Here is a 10,590-nt window from a genome sequence, read left to right as displayed (position 1 = left end):
AGCCAAGGCCAGAGCAGTTCGGCTTTCGAGAAGGCCACTCAACGACCCTGCAGCTCACAAGAGTACTTCACTTCATGACGGCGGCCATGAACAGGAAGGAGTACACAGCAACCGTCTGCCTCGACATGGAGAAGGCCTTCGACAGAGTGTGGCACGAGGGACTCATCTACAAACTGTCGAAGACCGAAGCACCCAGGCGGATAGTCAAGGTGGTGGCCTCCTTCTTGACTGACCGCCGCTTCAGAGTAGCAGTAGAGAACGCCGTCTCGGAAGAACACCCGATCCACGCGGGCGTCCCCCAGGGCAGCGTCCTCTCGCCGGCCTGTTACGCCCTCTACACCGACGACCTCCCGGTCGTTGGAGACGTCAAGCTGGGCCTCTATGCGGACGACGCGGCACTCTTCGCCGCGTCCATCAATCTCAAGCACGCTGCCAAGAAACTCCAGAGGTCCCTTGACGCACTCCCCGACTGGCTCTCCAGGTGGAGGTTGTCAGTGAACGTTGGCAAAACGCAGGCGCTGATCTCCAGCCACACCAAACAGCTGCCACCGCCGCTTCGCCTGCACGGCGAACAAATCGAATGGTTACCGCAGGTCAAGTACCTGGGCGTAACACTCGACCGGCGGCTAACCATGAAGCCCCACGTGGACGACGTGATCCGGCGCGTGAAATGCGCTCGAGTCCTGCTCCGTCCAGTGCTCTGCAGCAGCCTCCCCCGTCGCACGAAGCTGGGGGTATACAAGACCTATATACGGTCCCGCCTGACGTACGCAGCTCCCGCATGGTACGCCCTGGTGGCTGAAACACACAAGAAAAGACTGCGTGCGCAGGAGAATGCGGCGCTGCGCACCATAGTCAATGCCCCCCGCTACGTGCGAAACGTAGATATTCAGCGAGGCCTGAAATGGCAGAGCCTGGACGCCTTCGTGAGCCACCTATCGTCGAGAATGTTCGAGCGCGCCGACCACTCCAGACACCAACACCTACAGGGCATCGCGCCGCTGCACACACGCCCGCCGGATAACCGCCGCCGATCACGCCAGCTCCCTAGAGCACTGGCGAGAGAAGCAGACACGCCAGACAGTGGCTAAGGATCCCGCAGTCCAAGTAGCCACAGACAGACAGAGAAAACGGAAAAAAAAGAAAAAAAAAGCCATGACAGGCCAAATGGCTAGTTACGGCCACGAAGCCCCCGCCCTTAGAAAAAGGGCACAAAATAGACCCACCCGTAGTTACGGGTGGCGATTAGAGACCGCCAAAAATCCCCAAAAGGGATGGAAAGGCATCTCATGCCTCCCTTCGGGAGGCATGAAAGAAGCACACGAGCTGGAAGGGGCATTCTCGCTTTGGCGCTTGAACCGGTAACATTGAGTAGGAAGGCTTACTGCTTGTTAAGTTAAGAATGTCGAAAGTGTTGAAGTAGGAACTTAGAGTAAAATAAAGGCAATTGATTGTACGAAGGACTTTGATTCATCACACTAGTACCAGTTGAACGTTTCAACCTACTAATTATTAAAACCAAAATATTATTTTGCTAATCCGCGAAAAGATACCGTGCTAGTCAATCAGTGCTAACCCGTTATACTTACTTGCGTATTTTTACATGCAATTAATATTCCCACCCTCCCACCGCAAAAATAAATACGCAAATAAATATAACAAACCACCACCAAAAGAATAAACCTCGACACGTGTTTCGCCTCTCTACGAGGCATCCTCAGGAGTTGTTGACGGTCTGACGCCCGGCAACGGAATGACCTGTCCTATTGGTTATCTGTCACTCCCCCTTTCTGGGGGTGTGCGTTTGGCCATTCCTGGGCTACGCCCATTTTGGCGGCTTCAGTCGCGGGCTGTTACGACAGCCCGGTCTGTTGTTGCCAGTTTGATTGGCTTTTCTCTCCTTCTTGATCTTTCTTCACAGACTTGGTTGGCCATCATGGCTTGGATGTCATGTTGGCCAATCTGCGGCTTTGCGGTCTATGACTCTGGTTGTGGCACGAGCTCGCGTGGTTGGGCTCGTGCTCGGCGGGCATCTGGGGGGCGGGCGTGGAGGGGGGCTATCCCTCTCAACAGCTGGTGTCGTGACGAGTCGGCGTTGGCGAACATCTTGCGCGCAAGTTGTCCCACAAACTCGTCCAGTCTCTGGAGCTTCAGGTCTCTGAAGATGGTCGCGTTCCGCACGTAGCGTGGGGCTCTAACGATGGTCCTAAGGCTTTGCGTCTCCTGGGCCCTGAGTCTCCGCCTGTTTGACTCTGCCGTCCTGGCATACCAGGCGGGAGACGCGTAGGTCAGTCTGGACCGTACGTAAGCCTTGTAGATCCCCAGCTTTGTGCGGATCGGTAGGCTGCTGCTGAGGACTGGACGGAGTTTTACGCGAGCGGTCTTCGCTCGCCGTACCACCTCGTCCACGTGGTGTTTCATCGTGAGGCCCCGGTCGATGGTGACCCCCAGATATTTTGCCGTGTGCTGCCACTTGATCTCCTCCCCGTAGAGTTTGAGTGGCGGCGGGTGCTCCTTCGCTCCTGTCAGGAGCGCCTGTGTCTTGCCCACGTTCACCGAGAGCCTCCAGTTGGTCAGCCACTCGGGTAGGACGTCAAGCTGTCGCTGTATCTTGATGGCTGCGTGTGCGGGTGTGATGGACGCTGCGTAGTACGCTGCGTCGTCCGCGAATAGTCCCAGCTTGACGTCGCCGACCACCGGGATGTCGTCGGTGAACCAGGCGTAGCACGCTGGAGACAGGCAGCTCCCTTGAGGAACTCCCGCGAGGATCGGGCGCTCCGTGGAGACGGCATCTTCCACTGCCACATGGAAGCGTCTCTGGGTCAAGAAGGAGCGCAGTACGCGCATCACTCGACTTGGGACCGAAGATGTCGACAGTTTGTCCAGCAGGCCCTCGTGCCAGACCCTGTCGAAAGCCTTCTCCATGTCGAGGAACACTGCTACCACGTGCTCCTTCTGCTGCATCCGCTCGGCCATGTATGCCAGGACCCGTGTCAGTTGAAGTGTTGTCGAGTGCTCGGTGCGGAATCCGAACTGCTCCGGTCTGGGCTCGATGTGGGGTTGGAGCCTGTTCAGGAGCAGCCTCTCGAACACTTTGGAGAGAGTACTCAGCAGCGTGATCGGTCTGTAGCTGTCTGGTCTTCTCCTGTCCTTCCCTGGTTTGGGGATCATGATGACCCGGCCAAGTTTCCAGGTGCTTGGGAAGTGTCCCGAGCGCGTGATCCCATTGAACAGGCGCGTCACCGCTGCGATAGTGTGCTGCGGCAGGTGACGGAGTGCCTCGTTTGGGATCGAGTCGGCGCCCGGGGCCTTCTTGGGGTTGACTCTGCTCAATGTCTTCTTGACTTGGCCGGGCGAGAAGAAGACCATTTCTTCTTCCTCGTTCGGCTGCTGCTGGAAGTATCTCTCCAAACGCGTCTCCACTTCCCTGGTGTGGTCCTCGTTGAGAGAGGGGAACGGCTGGAACTGTCGCTCCAGGCTATCCGCGAACAGTTCCGCGCGTTCTTCTGCTTTGTAGCGAGGGGCCCCTCCCTCGTCGATCAGCGGTCGTATCGGTTCCGTGGTCTGCCCAAGCTGCCTGCAGAGACGGTGGATTGAGGGCAGCGTGCCGTCAATGCTGGCTATGTGGGCTTCCCATTCTTGCGCAGCGTGGCTCCGGAGCTCCTCCTTGGCTCGTTCCACGAGCCGGTTGAGCTCGGTCTTCATGGTAGGGCAGCGCGTGTGCTGCCATCTCCGTCGCAGCTGGCGCTTCTGTCGCAGAAGGTCCCTGATCGCTGCAGGTAGGGGTTTGCACCTCTCTCCTGCAGGGATGGTGTGCGATGACGATTCCAGCGCCAGCTGGATGCTCTCGGTGATAGCTGCTGTTGTTTTCTCTACCTCCTCGGCCGTGGAGACGGGCCCAGTGTGAGGGTTCACCAGGGCCGCCGAGAAGGCCTCCCAGTCCGTCTTCCGCCTCGTCTTCCTCCTCGGGGCGGAGCTTGGTGACGTGTCCAGGGTGAGCAGGATCGGCCGATGGTCTGACGGGAGGTCGGGGAGTACCTCCTGGGCCATGGCTGCAGTCACGTCCTTGTGGACTACAAAATCGATAATGTCGCAGGACGAGTGAGCGTCGGGGAAGTGCGTGGGCTCTTCTGGTCCTGATAAGTCGAAATTGTAGTCCACTGCTGCGCTGTAAATGACCCGTCCGGGCTGGTCATTTCTGGTTGAATTCCAGGCCACGTGCTTGGCGTTCCAGTCCCCTGCCAGGATGGTCGGCGTGGGGTTCTGGAACAGAGCACGCAGCTCTGCCTTCAGGCGTGCTGTTGAAGTCGCTGGTGGCCGGTAGATTGTGTACAGCCGGAGGTCTCCATCTGCCACCCGGATGTCGACGCCGAGCGCCGTGAAGGAGTCACGGGGGACGAAGTCGACGGGCTGGTGGACAATGGTTCTGCGGACCATCACGGCTAGGCCGCGGAACGGGTATCCCAACTGGTTTGTCTCGTTCCGCTGGTACACAATGTATCCTCCCATCTTGAGGTCAGTCTTCTGGTGTGTCTCGCTGACCAGCATGATATCCACGTTCTGCTCGCGGAGGAAGGTGCGGAGCAGAGCTATCTTGCCGGTCAGGGTCTGGGCGTTCCAGTACACTACCCTCAGCTTGCGAGTGAACTTGCCGGCTGGGGTAATGCAGTCTTGGTGAGGGCCCTTGAGACCGCTTCTGGTCCCTGGGCAGCCGCTGCCTGGAGTAGGGCGGCTATCATGGTTGCCAGGTCTTGGGTCGCTGCGGTGTTACTAGCGGCCTCTAGAGCTGGGTCTTCTTTGTGGGAAGCGAAGGCTGGAGCTCCTGGAACCTCGATAGCCGTCCTCTTCTTGTTCTTCTTCTTCTTGCTTTTCTTGGCCATCTGAGAGGGGCCAGTGCTGTGGGGCTGGTCGCTCGCCCCCCTTTGTTTGGGGGGGTTGGCCGGCGCCATCAGGTTTGCTGGCGCCGACTCCTCCACCGTGGGTTTGGCGACGCTCGCCCTTGTCACTGGCCCTGGCTTCTGGGGCACAGTGTGAGTCTTCTTCTTGCCCGCTCTCCAGTTACGGGCTTCCCGTATGAAGACCGGGCATTTGCGGTAGTTGGCCGGGTGGGGCCCCGCCTGTCTAGAATGGTCGGCCATATTTATACCTTGACCACTCCCCCTACCGTGCAAGTGTGAGTGAGATGGAAAAATTCGTAATAACGGCGATGACGCAACATTCAATTGTTCGTTAAGAATCATGCCCCTATTGTTGTACCTAATTATTTCCAGTTGTTCCAGAACACCCAAACGCAATCCCTTTTCGCAAACATGTAAAATATCAAAAGAATGATTCTCAGATAAAGTGTGACCTGTATCTAATAAGTGCTTTGCAAAATTGGACTTCTCTGGATGGTTATGTCTATATGACGCAACATGCTCTTTATACCTAGTAGTGAAACTACGGCCCGTTTGCCCCACATACACTTTATTGCAATCGTCACAGGTAAGCTTATAAACTCCAGACTTTTTCCCATTCTCGATCTTATCTTTGCCATTGCAAAGCTTTGAGTGCAAAGTATTATTTGTCTTAAAGGCCACAGGAATGTCGTTAGACTTCAAAATTTTGTAAATTGCATCAGACAACTTGCCAACATAAGTTATGCTCGCTTTATATTTTTTAATCGGTTCAGAGGATCGTGCCGCATACAACATAGTGTTAACCATACTATTCCGCTTTTTCCTGATGATACCATCCACAACAGACTTATCGTAACCATTCGAAACTGCTAAGTGATAAATATTATTTAATTCAATCTGATAGTGTTCATCAGAAAGAGGCACAGTCAACATTCTATGCACATAACAATGAAAAGCAGCCAACTTATGCTGCCACGGATGCGTGGAAGAAGCCGGGATAACTGTATCGGTATGTGTAGGCTTACGGTAAATTTTGAACTGATGCCTGTTGTTTACTTTAGTGATTGTTAAATCTAGAAAATTCAATGAGTTGTCTTGCTCTAGTTCCTTTTTAAACTTAATTTTTGGATGCTTACCATTAATTTCAGCAATAAATGCATCCAGCAGGCCCATACTACCCGTCCAACAAATAATCAAATCATCCACGTATCTAAAATAGTATAATATATTATTGTTGCCCACAATATGCTGGTTCTCAAAATGGTCCATAAAAATATCAGCCATTAAAGGACTTAGTGGTGAACCCATAGCCAAACCATCACTTTGCAAATAATACTGTCCCCCAAATCTGAAATAATTTTGTTTCATACAAATCGCTGTTAGATCTATCAATTCATCTACTTCCCCTGGATGTAAAAGTTGCCTTTCAAAAAGACCCTTAATAATCTCCAAAGTCTCCCCATATGGCACATTTGTAAACAAACTGTCTACATCCAATGAAAGAAGAAGAGCATTATCTGGTATGTTAATGTCCTGGATCTTTTCTATTAACTGCAAGCTATTTTTCAAGCAATATTTCGGCTGGAACTGGGACTTGTGTCTTGTGTTGTGGCAATGGCATTCATCAGTCTAAGTACGCTATCTATAGTTCTTGACTCACTTGACATCTTGAAGGTCCTTGATAATTTAACTGGTCCGTTACCTGCTAGCATTGTTTATTATCATAAACAGCACATACCTATGTATATATAAATACATGTTAAGTCGACACCAAGTTAACATCTATTCATACCCATATCGTGCTATAAATAGCATTTCAATTGATTATACCTGGTTATTTTAACCGAACAATATTTCTTTTAGGACATAAGGTCCATAAAATGTATACAACTATACCGACTTGATATGCAGGTTTCTCTATACGTTCCCTCATGTAAAAATATCTTAGTATTTAATTACACGACTAAGTAGGTCGGTATATTTTAAGTATGAACGGTAAATACACAACTCATAATAATCATGATTTCCGCGAAGGTAGTTTGATTATTTACCTTTTATATCATATGAATTCTAATATACGATTTTGAGTCAGAAAATAAACCATGTACCATCTGTATTTGTAACACGCAAACCATCGGCATATTCGTTTCTGTCATTTCATGGAAAAATTCATGGCTAATACGTCGGTGCCACATCATAGGAATAATGTAACATGAGTACATTATTTTTTGTAGTGACCCCAATTATTGATCTATCTTGCATTGATTACACTTTTGGATTTACATTTGGTAACCAGGCTCACGCACAGTAGCCATTGTCAAAGAGTTAGTGTAATAAGCACGCGTATATTTCTTCTTTGCTTAGTAAACATTCCTCCCGAGCTACGTACCATCAATTATTTACTCAATAATAGTTGTAAAGTTAACCACTGTTCTTATGTAAACAGTCGACAAAATCAACTGTGCATATACATAATTGTTTTTATTAACATTGATTGTAAACAAAACTATAAAATTAGGTATAGGTACTATATCTACGTTTTTACAGTAATATTTAAATTCTGCATTAGTTTCTTTAATACTCCTCTTACGTGAGTTTGGAATTTCATAACCTACTTACGTAAGTACCGCCTAACAAAATCGTTGCAGTTTTAATATTTTCGTATTATGTACAACCGTACGTCACTCGTTACACAGAATATCACCTCACCCAAAATTTTGTATTACCTGAATACAATCGGCAGCTCGGGAGGAAATGGACAAATACGGTAGCTATTAGGTTAGGATTTCCATACCTTAGATTTGTTTTTTTTTTCCGCCACCGTTACCTTTCCTTTCCGTAATTTTTTGTAATATTTTACCCTCGTCGCCATCTGTGACGTCCAGGCTCCGTTGTGTACTGGGTGATTATATTTCATCGCTTCATTCTTCAGATATAATAAATAACCAGGTAGTTTCTTTAACTTGCTAGGCAACGTAACACGATTTTCAGAGTAAAATAAAGTTTTTTATTTTAAAAAGTAAGTGTATAGACTTTTTTCAATCCCCACTCCTAACCAACCCAACAAGTTCCAACCGCCATGTTCTGTCCTCATTCCTTTTTCGTGCGTGGCAACGAACACACCTTCGCAAAAATGCCGAAGCCTAAGCGTAGTACCCGCGAAAAAATCGAAAGATATAAAAGGAAACTTCATGATTTAGAAGTTAAAAGTGACGATAAAAAACGTCGTAAACGTCAAGTTAGATCTTCAAGTGAGTCGGATGTCAGTGAACAAGGTATGTAACTCACAATTTATTTTCATAATGAAAGTGCAGTGATATTTATTATCTACCCTCTATTAAGTTGAATAGTGTCGCGGATAACTGCGAGTTATCTGTGACGTCGGGATCGACTGCGAGTCGATTTCGATTATAAAATAGTGCACATATGTGCTATACACTCATACATTCAGTATTTTTGTCACGGTTAACTGCGAGTTAACTGTGACGAGATCAACTGCGAGTTGATTTCGATTAATGTATTATACAAATACGTGCAATCTATAATAGATATACACGTTCACCACGGTATTGTCTGCGAGACAATATTTGTTGGTGGTAATAATAACCTTATTAGGTTCTAACAATGTTTTTCTTATCTTTTTAGGTGAAAATCACCTACAAAACCTAGACCAAGAGCTAGACGTTGAAAATATGGATTACGATCCTGGCGTATATGAAGAAGGGACTCCTCCAGAGGAAGCGCCCGTCCCGGCTGCGCCCGCCCTACCGGCCGCACCAGCTGAACCGGCCGCGCCGATACTGGATCAAGTTGACGCTTCCGTGCAGCCCTTTGCCAAGCCTCCTGCCACTGATGCCACTGAGCCGCCTCTGGACCCCACGCTACTTGCAGCGCTTGGCGAATCCACCTCCGATACGCCTGAATACGGAACAAGTGTTCACGATAGTCTTGCTAATTTATGGCTACCTATTCTGAAGAAAGGTTTGGCAAAAGAGAATAAGGACACACTCCTTAAGGATTATTTAATTCCTAATAATTGTAAATTATTACAAGCGCCTAAGCTTAACGCCGAGATATCGGCCGCTGTAACAGAGGTAGTACGTGGACGTGACAAAAAATATGTCGCCGTCCAACAACAACTCGGTCAAGGCATAGCAGCTGTAAGTCGGGCCATGGATGTCCTTTTAAAGACCGAAAACAAAGTTGAAGCCCTCAAATATTTGAGTGACGGATGCCGCATACTCTCTGATGCGCATGGTTTCTTTACAAAAGACCGAATAAAGTTAATTACGCCAAGTTTAGAGAAAAATTTTCTTCACGTAATTCAAGACGCCGAACGGGATGAATCCCTATTTGGCAATACTTTATCTGAAAAGATTAAAGCTAGTAAGGCTATCGAGCGTCAAGGTCAACAAATCAAAAAGACTGTCAGTGCACCAAAGCCTGGCACTTCTAATTCGACGAACACTCGGGCCTTCACAACACAGGGAAACTGGTCCGGTCCTCCCCGTTATTCGTCGAACAGGGGGGGGCGAGGAGGGTATCGCAGGACGAATCCGACGCGTCGCCCGTACGTCAACAGACCTGCCCCGACGCGGCACCCAGCGCCGACCAAGTCGCAAGCGCCAGCACAACAATAGCCCAGGTACATGCTGGTCGATTAGCACATTTTTACAGTTGTTGGTCTAAGATCACAAATAACCCTACAGTTTTATCCTGGATAAAACACGGATTAGAAATACCGTTGTGTAAGGCTGTGCATCAGCCTTTGGTACCTAAAAATGTTTTGACGCCAGAAGATACAAAAGAAATGAGTACAGCAATTAATAAATTAATTAGCTTAGGAGCCATCAAAAAATGCGATCATAGAAATGATCAATATATTTCTAGTACATTTTTAGTACCAAAGCCTAATGGCAGTAGCCGTTTTATATTGAACTTGAAATCATTTAATAAATTTGTGACAAAGTCCCATTTTAAAATGGAGGACTATCGAACTGCCGCTAAGCTTATACCACAGAATGGCTTTTTAGCCACTATCGATTTAAAAGAGGCATATTTACTTATACCTGTTCGTGAAGCAGATCGAAAGTACCTCCGTTTTCAATTTGTACCCCATGGCTCAAATGAAATTGAAATATACGAATTTACGGCCATGCCTTATGGGTTGTCCGTAGCACCCAAGGTGTTCACAAAGATTATGAAGGAGGTTGTAACACATCTAAGAAAACAGGGATTAAAATCTGTTGTTTACTTAGACGACATTTGTTGTATAGGTGATAGTTATGACGAGTGTTTAAATAACGTAAATGCTACGATTAACTTATTAGAAACTATGGGTTTCATAATTAATAATGACAAAAGTGTATTACAACCTTCACAAACTTGTAAATTTCTCGGATTCATTTTTGATTCACGAAATTTGACTATAGGTTTACCCCATGAAAAACGGGAAAAGATTTACCGTTTAGTAAACAAATTCATGAAGCTACCCCGATGTACCATCCGAGAGTATGCTCAGTTGATTGGTGTTCTCATCTCCGCTTGCCCTGCCACCAATTATGGTTGGTTGTATACAAAATTATTAGAACGGCATAAATTCCTAAGTCTCAAAAAACATGACGATAATTACGAGGCCAAAATAAATCTTCCAGAGGTTATCTTGGATGATTTATGTTGGTGGAAGGATAAT

The 10,590-nt window shown here is 48.1% G+C and overlaps 1 protein-coding gene across 1 annotated transcript; it reads left to right on the top strand.

Annotated features, from left to right (window-relative positions):
* The first annotated feature begins 8,031 nt into the window (after positions 1 to 8,031).
* LOC134805856 (uncharacterized) lies at positions 8,032 to 10,380 on the top strand. Its single transcript, XM_063779060.1, has 2 exons — positions 8,032 to 8,173; positions 8,544 to 10,380. The coding sequence occupies exons 1-2, from the start codon at positions 8,032 to 8,034 to the stop codon at positions 9,536 to 9,538; spliced, it is 1,137 nt and encodes a 378-aa protein (XP_063635130.1). The 3' UTR covers positions 9,539 to 10,380.
* Positions 10,381 to 10,590: the final 210 nt, after the last annotated feature.

The sequence above is a fragment of the Cydia splendana genome, unplaced genomic scaffold (assembly GCF_910591565.1).
Source record: "Cydia splendana unplaced genomic scaffold, ilCydSple1.2 scaffold_70_ctg1, whole genome shotgun sequence".
NCBI classification, from domain to species: domain Eukaryota; kingdom Metazoa; phylum Arthropoda; class Insecta; order Lepidoptera; family Tortricidae; genus Cydia; species Cydia splendana.
Note: the sequence above shows the minus strand (reverse complement) of the source record. Positions and strands in the feature narration are given on the sequence as shown.

Coding starts and splice junctions, on each gene's coding strand:
- LOC134805856 (XM_063779060.1), top strand. CDS start 8,032: ATGCCGAAGCCTAAGCGTAGTACCCGCGAAAAAATCGAAAGATATAAA. Junction 8,174..8,543: donor GTCGGATGTCAGTGAACAAG/GTATGTAACTCA, acceptor TTATCTTTTTAG/GTGAAAATCACCTACAAAAC.